The sequence below is a fragment of the Neomonachus schauinslandi genome, chromosome 8 (assembly GCF_002201575.2).
Source record: "Neomonachus schauinslandi chromosome 8, ASM220157v2, whole genome shotgun sequence".
Classification (NCBI taxonomy): Eukaryota; Metazoa; Chordata; class Mammalia; order Carnivora; family Phocidae; genus Neomonachus; species Neomonachus schauinslandi.
The window spans coordinates 55,410,801-55,429,241 of NC_058410.1; the positions used below are offsets into that span (position 1 = coordinate 55,410,801).

General features: G+C 36.7%; 1 protein-coding gene and 1 pseudogene across 1 annotated transcript in view; one reads left to right on the forward strand and one right to left on the reverse strand.

The window, feature by feature from the left end:
- Positions 1 to 1,199: 1,199 nt before the first annotated feature.
- LIN28B (lin-28 homolog B) overlaps positions 1,200 to 18,441 on the reverse strand; it is a 125,297-nt gene continuing 108,055 nt past the window's right edge. Inside the window, exon 4 of the mRNA XM_021693543.1 lies at positions 1,200 to 1,569. Coding sequence (XP_021549218.1) covers positions 1,200 to 1,569 — 370 coding nt within the window. The remainder of the gene's footprint in view (positions 1,570 to 18,441) is intronic.
- Positions 12,606 to 18,441, forward strand: part of LOC110583139 — a 46,105-nt pseudogene continuing 40,269 nt past the window's right edge.

The window sequence follows — 18,441 nt, forward strand, 5'->3', positions numbered from 1 at the left end:
ACTGCCACCAAACGCTGCACTTTTCAATATCCTTCACAGGGCAAACGTATTGGGCAATTATGAACATGCACTTAATTTTCATTCTCAACCCCAGTATTTTATTCTTACCTGTGCTGTTTTTAGAAGCAAGTCAGATAACTCTCTAGGGGGGAAAAAACAGCCACCAAAAAAATACACCAAACGACTGGAGCTTTCCTCCAAAGTCTTCAGTAGTAAACAAGGAGGCCCCCTGCTCGAAGGGATGGTTTGGACTGACTTCGTCAAGGGAAGCTGCTGTTGCCACAATCCCTTCAAAACTTCACAACATGTAAAAGATTATAATGAGCTGGTATCAAAATACCACTGAAAACAATCAAGAAAACAAGTCACTACATTTATACATTGCCCTCCCCCTTCATTTTTCTGAATAGGCATCTAATTTACAATCAAAACTTATGAATTAAAAACATGGAAATATCGGCACAGAAATTACACATTCATTGTCTTTTTCTGGAGTTATGTATCCCAGATTCAAAAAAGCTTATAGCAGTCAGAGGCATGTGGAGTTAAGGTACTGCCTTCAATGGGGGTTGGGGTAAGGGGGAAACACCCTATAGATATCAAGAAAAAGAGGCAATCCCAAACTTGGGAGAACTGATGACTTAAAACCTTTAGTACCATATGATTGGCAGCTCTGAGATCTGAAGTAGCCTTTGGTTCACACAAAAGGTAACAGTCATGTTTTTATTTTTATGTAATATAAAGGGAGTGGTATTTCAAGAAAAAAAGACTCCAGGGGTTATCTTTGAAGCCATCTAAAATGCTTCCTATGGGTTTTCAATTCTTGGGGACGTCCAATTCCGTGAGGGAGGGTGTGTGCTTGTATCTATAGACACACATACAGAAAGACAAATGCGCGTTAGAGATGTGTCTACAGTCCTATACCGACTCCTCCGACGCACACACACACTCAGGCTCTCTCCCTCTCACACATGCACATACAGATACACATAGTATTTCATTCTCTGGATAACATAAAACATGACACCCTGCTCAAATGTAATTTGCTTAGAGTGATTTGTCTGTTTAAAAAAATTCACAGTTCCTCAACAGTAGTTAAAAATCCCCAGTCAGCTGCTGCTGTGAAATACTGCTCCCCTGTACTTGCATGAGGTAGACTTCCCAACCGGGGAAAGAAAACGATACATTAGGAAGAAGCGTTATGTCTTTTTCCTTTTTTGAACAGAAGGCCCCTTTTTGCTTGGTTCTTCCGGCGCCGCGGAGGACTTCGCCGAGGAAGCTTCTTGAGATGACCTGCCTGGCCATTCTGAGATCTCGAACCTCGCCTCCTGAGGAAACGGCGGTGACGTGCAGCCGTGCCCTCCGCCCAGCTCTCGAGGAAAGGTCGAAGTGCATGGCGGGGCTTCCGCTTCCTGTCTTCCCTGAGAACTGGCGGGCGGCTGCGCCACAGTCTTATGTGGGCAGTTTGCCACCATGTGCGCGATGCTCTGACAGTAATGGCACTTCTTTGGCTGAGGAGGTAGACTACATTCCTTAGCATGATGATCAAGGCCACCACAATTGTAGCATCTGCAACAAGAATAATGGAAACGTCTCAGAAGCGGGGAGCATGTGTCATAAAATGCGTTCTAAATCAAAAAAATATATACAAATTGTCAATGAGATCAGCCTATTTTATTTTTTTAAAACATTTTATTTATTTTTGACAGAGAGAGAGCACAAGCATGGGAAGCAGCAGGCACAGGGAGAGGAAGAAGCAAGCTCCCCGCTGAGCGGGGAGCCTGATGTGGTGCTCGATCCCAGGACCCTGGGATCACGACCTGAGCCGAAGGCAGACGCTTAACCGTCTGAGCTACCCAGACGCCCCGAGATCAGCCTATTTTAATGTGTCCTCTTAATAAGTATGTAATGCTATCTTTTTTTTAAAGATTTTATTTATTTGTCAGAGAGAGAGAGCGAGCACAAGCAGGGGGAGCGGCAGGCAGAGGGAGAAGCAGGCACCCCGCAGAGCAGGGAGCCTGATGCGGGGCTCGATCCCAGGACCCCGGGATCATGACCTGAGCCGAAGCAGACACTGAACCGACGGAGCCACCCAGGCGCCCCTGTAATGCTATTTTTAATCAAAGTTGCTTCTAAGCCCGTCTTCACCAAAATGCTCTAACAAAGTGATAAAGCTAGCTGTGCTAAACACAACAGTAAATGAAAAACAAGAGTACTAGTCTAGTACGAAACACTAGTCACTTCCATATAGAAATGACTTTTTTTTTCAGACTTGACAGGTTCTTTTAAGAGAACAGTGTAGTCCACTAGAGGGCAGCCGGTGTCCAACAAAAAACAACCAGCTAGCTTTAAAAAGAAGTCAGTTAAAAAATAAAGCTGTTGACACATAGTAGGCACTGGCAATGCACTCCGCAATTAAGAAAATTGTAGACCAAATTAAATTTCATTTCTTTAACATCTCTTTGCGTGTTATGTTGACTGTGGAAACCAGTTGAACTGGAAAATTTTTTTCCTTTGTACAAATTAAGTAATGAAGTGCAATTTGATATATAAGAAGTCAGATGTCTATGGTGAGTGATATCTGGCAAATTACCAAGTAATTTTAGAGCAATACAGTAAGTATCTGAATCAGAAGAAACTATAAAAAGCTTCTAAATACTTAGATTGGGTTAATAAAGGTAGCATCAAGTTCAATGATGGGAAGAATTTACTTTCTTTTCCCTCTGTAAGAAATTAGTTCTCCTTTCGGGTAAATTCTTCTAAATTGAAATAAACATAAATCTACCCTTAATATTTGAATACACACTGGGGGCTGGCTTTGTATGAGATGTCTGAAAATCTTAGTTTCTAAAAGCTGAACAAGTAAATTATTTGGGAATGATGTATTTGCTCAATTTCAGTCAGATTTTCTTTGAAAATTTTACATTCAAAACAAGTGGAGAAAATAATATTGTATATACTTACAAAGGTTTTTAATCTACTTGTGGAGTACAGGATTTGCTTGTTTTGTCTCCAAATGAAATGTTTTAAGAGCTATTTCAAATTTATTTTAAAATACATTTATGACTCCCTAATTCTTAATATGAAACTCAGACAATAGGTCACAACATTTTTTAAAAAGATAGCAAATAAGTGGTAACAGTAAGCATCAACTTAAGACTATAATGACAGTCTACGGCCATATCACCCTGAACGCGCCCGATCTCATCTGATCTCGGAAACTAAGCAGGGTCGGGCCTGGTTAGTACTTGGATGGGAAGACTATAATGACAAAAAAATAATTATAATTAATTACATTTGTGTGTGTGTATGTGTGTGTGTGTGTGTGTGTGTGAAAGAGAGAGAGAGGGAGAGAGAGAATAGCAAGCTTAACAACTTATACTACCATATATTTCAAAGACAAACGACTAAGCTACTACTAACCTACTGAGCAGTGTATGTAGGATAATTAGTATTCTATTTTCTGGGTCAAGGTATGAAGAGTGTTTTGTTGTTGTGTTGTGTTTTGTTTTGTTTTTACCTGGCAGAAACTAGGGTAAATATGGCCTATTTCTTAAGTTACCAATATCACCTTACAGATTTTAGAATTAAATGAATTCACAAAATGGGCTTTTATTCTTTGCAATAATTAACAAGTATTTATCCCAGGGAAAAGGAATGCATCATATTTTCAAAAATTTAAGGGAAGAACAAAGAAACCACTTTTTCTGATTATTTATTGTGCAATTACATACCTTAATATAATAAATTAATGAAATAATATTACAATCCAGATTCAATACTGTTTCAGCCATGTGTTCTAAGAGATAATGCAAAATTAAAGAACAATACAAATTACCAACGAATGATTGAAATTCGGGTCCCCCAAATAACACACTCAAAAATGGCATCTTTGAAAAATATAACCATATTACTTATCATAATATTTTCCCACATAGTTCTCTTCTACAATGGATTGAATTCTTAAATTAAATTTGCACATCTATAAAATATCTCCTTTTGAATTAAATTCACTTCCTTGAGGATAACATCCACTCAGGAGCTCATTGTCGAAGAGGAGAAAATAGGTTAAAGCCTACAGTAATAGAACAAGCTCTCCTGCGGACACATCAATTTCATCCGTCACTGTGGTATGCGCTGTGTTATCCAATTCAGGGATCCATTTTGCCCACTCATTTACCAAGGGCCTCATGTCAGGATTCCACTTTTACAAATGGGGTCTTCCATCATATTCTGTACGTGCACTTTCCATTACATTTGGGTTTTAAATGTTATTTTTAAGGATACTGTGTAATTTTTTGTTTCCTTGCATTTTGATCTACTCCTTTAATTCACTCTCCTAGCTTTTCAGATATGTGCTATCATTAGGCCAGACTGTCTTCCACACTGAAAAGATTTGCATTCAGTGGATATGTGCTTAGTCTTAAAAGGGGAGGAGTGGTATTTATTCTCCTCTTCTATTTAATCATTCAGTGTCAATCACGCTTACTAAGAGTGCAGATCACACCCCATTATGAAACCCTGTCCTTCCCCAGGGACTGACACCAAAATGGAAATGCTAAGCTACCTTTCAGCCCACAAATGATACCACACCACACACTCCGTACAAGCTCTATGTGGTACTTGTCTCCTTTGTTCAGTGTCCACACCTCTCCCAATCAGCTAGCTTTTGTTAGTTTGAATGAATTTTACATTTGATGTGAGCATAAAAATGGCATGTGTGCCCTTGTATAGTTACATGCTTAAGAAATATAAGGACCCAGACTCACAGGCAAAAGACTACACATGAAAAAAAACTATAATCATACTTCATTATACATTCCTATAGCCAACCATAAAAAGTAAAATCGTTCATGGTAAGTATTTTATAAAATGATGAACCAATGGCACAAAGGATATTTTCTCACCTATTAAAGTAAAATAAAAATGTTCAGATTAGTCTCAGAATTTTATCAAGTTCTTTGTAAGATTATAAATACTTTAGTTCTAATGAATTAGCACATTCTACAGATATTACTTATTTAAGATGCTTTTGAAGATGGAAAATAATTAAATTGGAGCCAATTTTTTAAAAGATTATCAAAATAAGATGAACATTTTTAAATGAAATGAGAATGCCAACAATACATATAGCAGGATAGAAGCACCTAAAATGGCAAAATAAATAAGAGCAAATCCTAAATTTAGGGCTTCAGAACTATGTAATTATGTAATGAAATAAGTAATTAGGGGGTCTTAATAAACTAAGCCCAAACAACGACATTAGTTAAGAAGTTAAACATATACAAAGTTCTGAGGATTCCAAAACAAAAATGAAAATTCTCATTCTGAAATCAGATTTTAGATCTGCTGTGACCCTTCTAAAAATTCTCATTTTTGAGGTCCAAGTTGTAGAATAACCAAATTATATTTTCAAATGATAGTAGTAACAATGGTTAGGACTGAGCTCAATTGAAAACCACTAGATTAGAATATGGATGTTAATTTTTTAATGATACCTGAATGATTTAGATGAAAGAATTAATCAATTGTATGTTCTACCTGGATCCCAAAAGTGATAATAAGTTGGGGAGAGGGGTGGTACTTCACGGAGAGCCAGCTTTGCCTGTCTAAAAGTGTAACGGAAAAAATAGAAGTTAGGTATTTGAAAGTGTTAATGTCTTAAGAATTTATATGGAAAATTAAATCTACATCCTGGGGAGGTTGAAGGCACATTAAGGATAAGTGTACAGAGATCTGTAAGCTTCTCTAGAACAAATACTGAGACAACAGTGAGTCAAGTATTATCAAGTATCAAAGTATGTAGTACCCAGAAAATAGGAAAAAGAAGTGCAAGCTATGGGCAGGAAGAAGGGGTGAAAACAGAAAAGAGGACATAAAAATCCATGGAAAAGAAAGATGTGAAAAACAATCAAGTTTCCAAATGGGAGAACAGAAAAGTCAAAGATTGGAAAGAATTCCAGAAACCAATTTGGAGAAAGGATAACTGACTCTTTGAAGAGATTGTTTATTAATCCTGATACAGTCCAACTAAAATCCAGAAATGATACTAATGACATTCAAGTCTATAGCTTTTTATTTTATTTTTAAAGATTTATTTATTTATTTTAGAGAGATAGTGTGAGTAGGGAGAGGGGCAGAGGAAGAGAGAGAGAGAATCCTCAAGCAGACTCCCTGCTAAGTGCAGAGCCCCAAGGGGGGCTCGATCTCATAACCCTGAAATCATGACCTGAGCCAAAACCAAGAGTCAGACGCTTAACCGACTGAGTCACCCAGGAGCCCCAGTATAGTTTTCGATTTTAGTATGTCTGACGCTGGTTATCTAATCCAATCGTCTGCCAATCAATCCAACACCTGGGAGTGTCAGATGCCAGTGTGGGAGTGGGAGGGAGGTGGATGGCAGAAGTGCCGTCAAAGAACCCAAGAAAGCTAAAGAAAAGGAACAGATCCAGAGTAGCTTTCGATGAGAGCAATCTCCCACCCCATACCTCCTGAGGGTCATAGATTCTTCCAGAAGGCCCCATTTTGTTTTGATAGCGCCCACACATTCTAAATTTACACCTGGGTATAGTTTATTCACTTCACAGGATCTGCTCCAACATACCAAGAGGAGAGTTAGAAAACTTGGATGAATCACAGAGTTGGAAAAGCCTTTCAATAGTGCACACATTTTCAGATCTCTATCAAAGCAACCTATTCTTGATATGGATCTGTTTCTTGTATTTCATTCTTCTTAAATCGACTCTTAGGACTGTAAGCCAATTCAGCAATAAAACATTTTAGTAAGGTTAATTTTTATATATTTTTCTTAAGTACACTGGTAAAAACATTGAGTTTTTAAAAATACTGGCTAGCAGTGATTTATGATTTTAAAAATGTTTCTTATGGAACAAATATATATTTAACACCAAAAAAAAAAGTATTTGTATCTTTTGAAATACAGAAGCCAGTATCCCCCTAAATTACCTTAATTCATGTGAAAAATAAAATGAGCTATACAGAGTAGGGCTGAACATGCTGTTAACAGATTTAAAATAATAACAGAAATAATAAGAGGTTTAATTCATAAAAAGCTTATTATGTTCCAGACACTGTGCAGAAGGTTTCTAATGTGTTACATAATTTAATCCTCCCCCAAGCCCTATAAAGTAGGTACTACAACATCTCCTTCGTGTTGATGAAGAAACTAAAACTTGAGTTTACAAAGAAGGAAATTTTAATTGAAAATAATAAATTTTCTTTGCATTTTCATTATATGAAAAATTATACCCAACAATATTGATGTAAATTTTATTACATGTTAAGTCTAAAAAATTGAGTCCTGAATTTAAAACAGCAACACACACACACACAAACATAGATTTGAAATAGATTATTTCCCGTGATTTGGCTTACTGCTCTATCACTATGATAGGGGGATATGAGTGTCTCTCATTGAATGATCCCATTTATACAATGAAGGTTGGAACTAATTTAGTCCAGAGTTTTCAATGCCAATGCCCAGTTTTATTTCTACTCCTCTTGTACTTCATAGGTTGAAAATTTTTGTCTAAAAAATTAGTAAATAATTTTTCCGTTTTCCTTAATCATATATGTTTAAAGACTGTAAGTCAGAACTTCAGGATGACATGTTATATTCAGAGCTATCAAACCAACTCAATAAAATTCCAGTCAAAATAAAGAACCCTGACATTTTAGTTAGCCCATGAAGTTGTATTATAATGTGAATGATTTATTTAGGCCTTGAAATAAATACTACAATGAGATTCTACTGGTTGGAGTGAATGTAAACTGAGACAGCCTCTTTTGGAGGGCAATTTGACAGCGTTATTTCAAAATAGTACATACCCTCTCACCCAATAACGCCAACTCTAAAAATTTGCCTATAGAACTATTCTACTATATTAGAAACGTATTCTAATATAGTGTTGCCCATATTGGTAAAAAATAGAAAAATTAAATGATAATAGTAATACTAACAATAATAATAAATGCTTATAATCAAAACCGGGTGGTCTGCTATAGTCGATGCTCTTTACCATTGAGCTACAAACATATGAAAATGGAAAGAAAATTAGAGCCCACATATATTGAGAAACACTGCAGATATTAAAAGAAATGAAGTAAAAGAATGTTTTTTTAAATGAGGTAGATCCGTATGTATTCAAATGGAAAGATCTCCAAGAAATATTTAGCAAAAAAAAAAAAAAAAAAAAAAGCAAACCACAGGATAACACATAAATATAGTATAATACTACTTATGTTTCAAAAACACTATATGGTTATAGGTAATTGTATGCATTTTTTCAAATGCATGGAAAAAACACTGGAAGGATAAACAGTAAATTAACAGGGGTTACATCTGAGAAGAGAGATGTAATATGAAGGAGGACTTTCATGCTTACTCCCTAATTTTTGTAGTTTCTTTTTTATTTATTTATTTATTTTTTAGAGAGAAAGGGAGTGTGAGTGGTGGGGAGGGGCAGAGGGAGAGAGGGAGAGAGAATCTTAAACAGGCTCCACGCCCAGTGGGGAGCCTGACCTGGAGCTGGAACTCACAACCCTGAGATCATGACATGAGCCCATAGCAAAAGTCTGACGCTTAACTGACTGAGCCACCCAGGCGCCCTGAGTTTCTTATTTATTTATTTTTAAGACTTTATTTATTTGACAGAGAGAGACACAGCGAGAGCGGGAACACAAGCAGGGGGAGTGCGAGAGGGAGAAGCAGGCTTCCCGCGGAGCAGGGAGCCCAATGCGGGGCTCAATCCCAAGACCCTGGGATCATGACCTGAGCTGAAGGCACACGCTTAACCGACTGAGCCACCCAGGCGCATCCCCGAGTTTTTTTAAATAACAAGAAAGAATTATATGTTGTTTGTGTAATTAGAAAAAGAGCAATTATATAGCTCCATAGCTCCACCTCCATTTTGTAATTCCACCATTATTACTGTTCATCACTGGACAGTGAACATGTATACCAGCAAGCAGTTCTAGAAGCATCTTGGAAGCTTTTAAAAAAAATACTTACCACACCTAGATGCTACTCCACACCGATTAAATTAGAATCTCTGAGGTTGGAGGCCCAGGCCTCAATACTTTTTGAAAGCTTCCCAGGTGAGAGTGAGCCGCTTCTTGAGAACTGCAGCTGTATGCAAACCCGAGTTAGCACTGACAACCTTACCAAGAGATCACTCATAATCCCAGCCATAAGGAATGTGGTTCAAAACAGAATAAATCTCTCCAAACACTGTTTCAACAGGTCACTGATGGCTCAGAAAGGAGAAAGGAAGGAAAGGAAGGAAGAAAAAAGTGTGTATGTATCTTATTTCCTTACTGGGAACGAAAAAGGATTCCCTAAAATTTCAGGTTGTGAGAGCACAAAAGCCCATCACCTTTTACCATCACTGATCCTTGCTAATTGAGGAAGCAAACCAGTGCAAAAAACTAGAGTTTAGCTTTAGGCGTAGTTTCTCTGCTTCTGAGACCATCATTCAATTCTGAGTTCATCAATCAAGGATGGGTTCAATGTGTAGGAACCCATGTCATCAAAATGGGTGATAATTTACCGCTCTTAATCAATTGCTACTTTCTCTTAACTTCACCATCATTACCAATTAACATTTATTGATTTCCCATAATAACTCAAGTATCCATCTTCTGTTGTTTGCATCTAAAATAATCCTCAAAAACATATAAACTTTAGTATAGATAGACTCCTACAAACATTTCTAATGACCAAGTTCTGTTGGCTATTACATAAAAATTACTTCCTTATGAATATAAATATAATACCAAGATCTCTGCTTTTTATAAAAATCTATTAGTCATGGCATTTAAAAAAAACTCAAATATTTAAGCTGCATTTCACCTGAAAGAGTGCTATTGATAAAGTATTTCTCACTCTGTCTTCTACACTTAGAGAAAAAGAAAGTACAGGATAAATGATTGAAAGAAAACTGGCTTAGTTAGACCATCTTAAGGATAGGTTTTCAGTATTTTTTTTAAAGCAAAATTTAGTCAGTATAATTGCCATTCAGCTCTTTCTGGTGCATAATAAATGGGAGCTGTCTGGAGGGCTCTGTATTGTCTAGTGCTAGTCAGAGTAAGGGTCAGTCTATTGTGGCATAGAACTAATTCTAAATTCTAAAATTGCTGGCAGTGGAGGGGCGCCAGGCTGGCTCAGTCAGAAGAGCATGTGACTCTTGATCCTGAGGTTATGAGTTCGAGCCCCAAGTTGGGAGTAGGAATTACAAAAAAGTAGAGTACAAAAAAATAAGTAAACTTAAAAAACTGTTGGCAGTGGAAATAAATACTTTAGGTCTCCTCCAAACTTCAGTTTTCAGACCATTTAACTAAACTGATCTGGGGTATGCACTGAGTTCAGAGGGTATTTTTTTACCTACCAACTATTGTTCTATCCTTTTTTATCATGTCTATTAGTGAATTCAACTGCTTCTAATTCCCATGTAATCATTTTCATAAATTGAAATTAAAAAAACACTTAAGAATATCTACTATGTGCAGGGAGAAAATTATCTGAGAAATAATATAAAAAGAAAATCCATACTAAAGGATGTTAAGTTTCCAGAATGAAAAGGAGATCAATTTCCCAGGGCAACCGATTAATTAAAAAAAAAAATCAACATAAGAAATATTTTATTTATATTTCAGAGCACTAGTAATAAGATTACAAAAAGTTTTCAGAAAGAGAAAATTATATCAACAGTAATGAACATTTGATGATCTTCAGATGTCTCAAGACTAATACTGGAAACAAGAAGAAAATTAAAAAGTGCCCTTAGCATTTTGGGGGAAATCATTTCCAACATAGAAAAAAATATACTGTAAATACAACTTTGCACTAAGATAGTAATGGAATGTAGGTAAATAGTGAGCTGAATGGTAAGATTTATATATTTACATATTTTACATTGTTTAATGTCTTCTGACTGCTTTCTGAACCATCTTATGTTTATTAGTTTTGGGACATTCTCTCTGATAAATGCCATGGTCTATCATCTGTATCGTAATGCCAGCCAAAAATGCACCAAAGCATCTTGAAAACCAGCTAAAATATAGTAATAGCTCTATTTGCAAACCTTTCATCATCTTATGAAAACAAAACGGTATGATGGAAAATGTGGGGGGCAGGCATGTGATGAATGGCAGCGCAGGGTCTCAAGCCAAAGCAGGGATGGAACACATAGCAGGTTTAAAGGAGAAGAGGACACGGAAGGGGAGAGAAATCACTGGAGAAATGGGGACAAAGGGAGCCTTTTTCATGTAAGGGCACTTCATTCAGGTATAATTATAAGCCAGACATTTTGGTATTTCATTCCATTATGGCTAGAAGTACTTGGTGGATTTTGTGGCAATCCCACAGAACAATAATCATTTGTTCAGAGTCTGCTACTTTGTACCATAGCTTGAGAAGGAGCATAATAATGAATTCTAGGTCATAAGTTAAATCTGTATTTGAGATACAAATGGTATCTCTCTTGTAGGTAACAAACAACATTCCAGACAGGTAATCTGTTCTGGCTAATGGAAAAGTTGAAAAACAAGGAGAAAGATGTACTTAAACACAGATAACTTAATGCTTTCCAATGTCTTAGAAGTAAAAGCAGTTTGTTATGAAATTGGACCCACTCTCACAGGCTGGACATTCTGTCAACACTGCTTTTATGATCCAACACAACTAAGGAGGAGTGTCCAGCTCAGGATGTCTCTCTCTCTCTCTCTCTCTCATACACGCGCGCACACGCACACACACATGCGTGCCATAAGCAATCCTATAGCGGAGGCGTGTAACCATCCAAACTGTGGATTTAAATGTATCCTTGTTGGAACCAAGTTCAGTTTATCTACCATATTTGGTCACAGTGACTTTTAGCTAAGAGAGTATTTTTAGCTTACTCCTGGTCTCAAATACAAAGGAAAGGAAAAACATTCAATATTTAACTAGAAATGGTTAAAATTGGGTGTCTGCTTAGATGGGAGAATCAAATTATAATATGCAACCTGAAAATGTTGGTTCATTTATCTATTATAGCAGTCTTGCTGAAAATTTAAAACCCCCAGGGCTGCTTGCTTTTCACTAGACCATTTCACATTGCCAGTGTCAGAGGTGTGACATCGGTCGTAAATAAGCATTGGTTCAGCCGGAAGAAATACAATTCCACTACTGCTTTTGTGTCAACTTTTATAAATGTTTTTTTTCCTTGGTCATCATACGATTTCTTTCTCTGGCTCTGTAAACCAGCCCTATTTTTATGTTATTTTACAAGTCATTCTTAAGTGATACCTTTCTCTTTAGGTGTACACTGAATTTTTTTTTTTTAACTATTAAAGCACAAGCAATCTTCAAAGAGTAGTTTCATCATGATTATTTGATGTGTGAAGCAATAATTTGTCATCTAGACAAATGGATGTAAACGTCAAAACAATACATGAAATAATTTAAATATACAATAAAAACACCTTAGGTAAATAAACAAAGACTACAGAATAAAAGTGACTGGCTCATATTTTATCACACCTTGCTATTAAAACAGAGAAGGAAGAGACAGCATGTACAGAGGTCAAGAATCAATTTCACTGGCATGACTGATGACCCGCACAGGAGAAGGTTAGATAATAGTTCCAGATTTATGCTGGTTGTTTGCAAGCTGGAGGCAACAAGAGGGCTAGATGAGAAGATTTTAGCCAAGTGAGTCATTATTTAGCCAAATGGGTTATTGAAAGCTTTGACATTTCTATGACTAAGCTACTTTTGGTGCAAGTGTCAATGTTGGTAGTATTTGAGTTTCTATGAAGATAGAGGGTTTAAACACCTTCCAATTGTTGTATTACTAAATTAATATTAACACTGAATTACTGCCATATTACTGAATTAGTAAGAAGTATGTGTAAACTTTCCATTTTTACAGTGTTTATATGAATAGCATTAAACGTATCTGTAGAGGGCTTGTTCTAGAGTATGTTGCTTGGTACGATCTATCCAAAATGTACCCTCAGGATGAATTCATGTGCAGGAGGCAAAAGAAGACAGTGCCAAACCATCCCCATCTCTACGGCTACTCAGGAATCAGGAGTTAAAACTATTCTGCTGAAATCACCAATGAAAGGCTTCTAAGGATCAATAAGTTTGATCTCCTGTTCCAGCACCAGCTAGTGCTGAGGAAAATGATGAAGTACAGATAAGAAGTAAATGACCTCTGTCCACTACCCCTCTAGCTCAACTGGTCTTTATGTTGACTATCTGTTGTCTTTTGCCAAGAATCAGCAGTTCTTAAATTGTTCATCATGTAGGTAGGTAGGTGAAAACTGAATGCAGAAAATTGCAACTGTCTAGATAACCTCCATAAACGGTGATATTATGTCTTCTCTGTATAAGTCTGATCTGGAAAATTAAAGCATAAGGTATTGTACGGTACTCTTGGCTTCATGGCTACTTCTTTTTTTCTCCTCCTTACTGGTTGCAGCTGCTCTTCATGTTATCAAGCTGTTTATATGAATAAAGCCTGATGGTCAAGCTGCTAAGGCATCCCTGAAGATCTTTCCTCTGCTCACTGATCCCGTAAGGAATCTTGTTTCCCTGTTTGAACATTTTAAAGCTGTGACCCTGTGGGCACATGGCCACAGTTATAGAAGAAATGGCTGTCAAGCCAAGGATGGAAGTAAAAACTAAAGGTAGGCCTGAGAAGAGCAGACAGGTCCTCATCAGAGCCAGGATTGTTTACACATGTCCAAATACTCTTAATAAGTGTTAACATTAGGGCTAGATTCTACACATTAACAGATTTGTTTGTGCATACTCTAGAAGCCAGAAAGTGGCTTGTCTTGAAGATAAGCTCTTGAGTGTCTGAGCAATGGAATTTTCATCTCCTCTGGTCATCCTTTGAATTTGGCTGGTAGAGGTTTTTATGAAGAATTTGGTTAATTCCTTTAGTGAGCAAAAGAAACAAAGCCACTGAATAATTTTTTGATGTTTTTCTAACAAAAAAATCTTGAAAAGTATGGCAGATGTAGTGAAAGGAGGTAAATTTGTTTGCATAATACTTGGTCTTTTTACTTTAAAAATGTACATACTTCAGAAAAGTAAAAATTTAGGGCGCCTGGGTGGCTCAGTTGGTTAAGCGACTGCCTTCGGCTCAGGTCATGATCCTGGAGTCCCTGGATCGAGTCCCGCATCGGGCTCCCTGCTCGGCAGGGAGCCTGCTTCTCCCTCGGAACCTCCCCCCTCTCATGTGTTCTCTGTCTCTCTCATTCTCTCTGTCTCAAATAAATAAATAAAATCTTTAAAAAAAAAAAAAAAAAAAGAAAAGTAAAAATTTAAAAATATAACTGCAAATGGCAAAATGCTATTTATTTATCACACTGAATGTGAAGTTCTCTTTAGAAGGTTTAATTTTGTAACTTAATTGAATACAGCACATGTATAGGGAAAAAGCTCTGCTTCAGTGGAAAACTGCATTTGTCTAGATCTCAAGCTCACGCTTATGGATTACCTGATTCTGATTTAGGAGAGTAATTTTACAGCTCTTTAAATTGCCAATAACTGATAGTAATGCAAAGTTATTCTTGCCCATACAGAGGCAAATTCTGTCCTGTCAGGTTCAACTGACTTCCCTTTACCACCCTGAAAGAAGCATGTTTTGGAACCATTGGATATTAATTACAATATTCCTGATCTACAACTGTGTCTGTTCTTTGGATCGTCCTTTAAACAGGTTATTAGAGCTGCCTGTTTTCCTCATTTAATTGAATTAAATAAAATCTTTAATACTTGCTCATTTTGTATCTGTATCAGAGTCAAGATGTTACCGTTTTTGAAAATTATCCTTTAATTCTCATACAGTAAATATCCAACCATAGAAGCCACTATGTCATTATGACATCATTAGGATCTTGCTCTTTAAGTACCTAGAATCTAGAATAGAAATAAAATAAATGCAGAACTAACTTTAGTCCCCAGGATTATTGAGCCCAGTATTAGTTTCTGTGTTTATTCTCAGTGATCTTATTTTTCCTATACCTTGAAACATTTTGCTCTTTCATAATCCTGGGAATTACTTCCAACTTCACTAAAAAGGACCTTAAAATAATACAAAAATTTAAATTTTTCCAAAGAAGACATGTAAATGGCCAACAGGTACCTGAAAAAGTGCTCAACATTGCTAATTATCAGGGAAATGCAAATCAAGACCACAGTGAGATATCACCACATACCTGTTAGAATGGCTGTATCAAAAAGACAAGGGATAGCAAGTATCAGCAAGGATGTGGAAAAAAGTAAATCCTTGTGCACTGCTGGTGGGATTGTAAATGGTAGAGCCACTGTGTAAAACAGTATGGAGGCTTCTCAAAAAATTAAAAATAGAAATACCATATGATAAAGCAATTCCACTTCTGGGCATATACCCAACTGAAATGAAATCACTATCTCAAAGAGATATCTGCACCCCCATGTTCCCTGAAGCATTATTCACAATAGCCAAGACACAGGAATCACCTAAAAGTCCACTGATGAATGAATGGTAAAGAAAATGTGGTATACATACACATAATATTATTCAGCCATAAAAATGGAAATCCTGCCATTTGTGACTACATAGATGGATCTTAAGGCATTATGCTGAATGAAATAAGTCAGACGCAGAAAGACAAATACTGTATCATCTTACATATATGGAATCTAAAAAAAAGTCAAAGTCATAGAAACAGAGAATAGAAAAGTGGTTGATGGGCTTGGGGGGAGGGAGAAGCGGGGAGAGGTTGGTAAAAGTATACAAATTTTTACCTATAAGATGAATAAGGTTCTGAGGATCTCATGTATAACATGGTGACTGTAGTTGAGAACACTGTATCGTATAATTGAAATTTCCTAAGAGAGCATAACTTAAATCTTCTTGCCGCCACCAAAAAAGAAAGATAAATATGTGAAGTGACAAATGTGTTAGTTAACTAGATAGGTGGAATCATTTCACAAGGTACACATATATCATGTCATCACAAGTACACCATAAATATTTTACAATTTTATCTGTCAATTAGACTACAATAAAGCTGGGGTGGAAGAAAGAATATATCTTTGGCTCTACTTTTTAGCTCTAATACATACTTTCCATCTCGCTTGTAAGACGGTGCTAGAATTGAATTCTCTCGATTCTCTCCCAACTATGATCTTGGTATCACTCTACCCTTGTAATGAGGAACTCAGCCTGGTTTTATAACTTTCTCCAAGAAACATTCACCAGCCCAGTACTGGGCAGGGCAATGCGAGGCAGAAGAGACCCAAATTTATCTAGAGTTGCCGTGGGCAAGGTGGATGTTGGGAAAAGACAAGAGTGTGAGGGGGAGTTAGTTCACTCATAAAAGCATTATTGAAATGAGCAGTCCAAGCTGAGAGGAGAGGCAACTGAGACCAGAAGGAACTCAGATGATGAAAAAAAGGGAGAGAGGATCTCCAATACCTACACTCAACAGCTCAATCTTTTCTACTTTCATAACCCTAATATCAGTAACACTATATGTTCATTTGGAGTCAAGATTATCTAAATCATCACTCAACTGCCTCATGCAATCCTGGAGTCCAAAATTGTTGGCAAAGAACTTAATCAGTTTAACTGATTCTACACTGCCTCCATAATATTCTATTAATTATATAATTAAATAATTTTCTGATAACTGGGAAATAACCATGTTGAACATAAGGTTTTCACTGAAAAAAATTTTTTAAATAATGTAATCATCCAGAAGGGTGATAAAATAGTGAAATAAATCATCACTATTTCATCATCCTTCAGCTTTCTTATTGCATTGTCCAAACTCAGGAGACAGAATTTTTGTAGTCTTTTTCTTTTTAACCTTTCATTAAACACCACTGAGAATTCAGAAATTTTCATTTCCTGTCCATAATGGCAAAGAGAAGAAAATTGACAGAAGATGTTTTGCAATTGTTAGACAAGTAAGAACACAAATACAAAAAGAACAGACAGCAGTACTCCAGACTAATGATGATGGTAAAACTAACTCTATAAACTAAATCTCAGATTATGAGTCGTTATACAAGATAATATCCTAAATATATTTTCTCAAATTGAAAAATAGATGAGTGAACATGTTTCTATGGACAACAATGAAATTTGTTATCCAGTTATTCATTCTACAGGGAGGAGGATGTCATAATGCAATATTTTTTTGACAAAAATTTTTGCAAAAAAGACATGTAATTCTTTCACCTTTTGTGAAGTTTGTTCTAGGAAATTTACTTGCTATGGTTAAGAAGTGGGCAGATGCTGAAGGTACTACTGAAAGGAGATAAATAGCATAGAAATGAAAAAGTTAATTGAATTGATCATTCTAATCAATATTATAAAGGTATTTTGCTATTACAGACTGAAGAAATCAACCATCCTATATTCAACAAAACTATAAGCCATGAAACTTTTCAAAGCACTGCATTTTGTGGATAAAAGTATAAGGACCAGAGGAAATAAAAAGCTGTAATCTCTTAGAAATATATTTGAAATCTCGATCAGTATTTGTAAGATGAGTATGTTCCAGGCCATCCATGAGTGATTACTTGCATTTAAAGGATATTGCCCATTTTGGACACATGTATCTTCACACCAGAAAAATATGAAATAAAGTTTTCTTGGTTACATTTAAATTCTTACTAATTTCCAATATAGCTATTTTTCACAACATCCCTTTATTTTTATATCTGTAAATTAGTTGTAAAATGACTTTCAAAATGTGTTTTAAAAAGGGTTCCTTGGGGCGCCTGGGTGGCTCAGTTGGTTAAGCAACTGCCTTCGGCTCAGGTCATGATCCTGGAGTCCCGGGATCGAGTCCCACATCGGGCTCCCTGCTCAGCGGGGAGTCTGCTTCTCCCTCTGACCCTCCTCCCTCTCATGCTCTCTCTCTCTCATTCTCTCTCTCGCAAATAAATAATATCTTAAAAAAAAAATGGTTCCTTGGATTCAGATGGTAAATGGTAATGACTATTCTTCCTGGTGTACTGCTAGTTAATAACATATAGAATTTGATAAATGGTGTAAAAGAAAGTGTTGCACCTTTTCAAGAGAAGACATAATCACAGTCATTGCGAACAGGAATGATTTTGTAAAGGAGTTGGCCTGGCTACAACAAGCTAGGTAAAATTCATCAAAAATCTGTGAGGTTTGGGGTGCCTGGGTGGCTCAGCCAGTTAAGTGTCTGACTCTTGATTTCAGCTCAGGTCATGATCTCAGGGTTGTGAGGATGGAGCCCTGTGTTGGGCTCTGCACTCAGCGGGGAGTCTGATTGAGATTCTCTTTCTTCCTCTCCCTCTGCCCCTCCCTACACCGCAGTCACTCTTTCTCTCACTCTCTAAAACAAACAAATAAGGGGTGCCTGGGTGGCTCAGTCATTGGGCGTCTGCCTTCGGCTCAG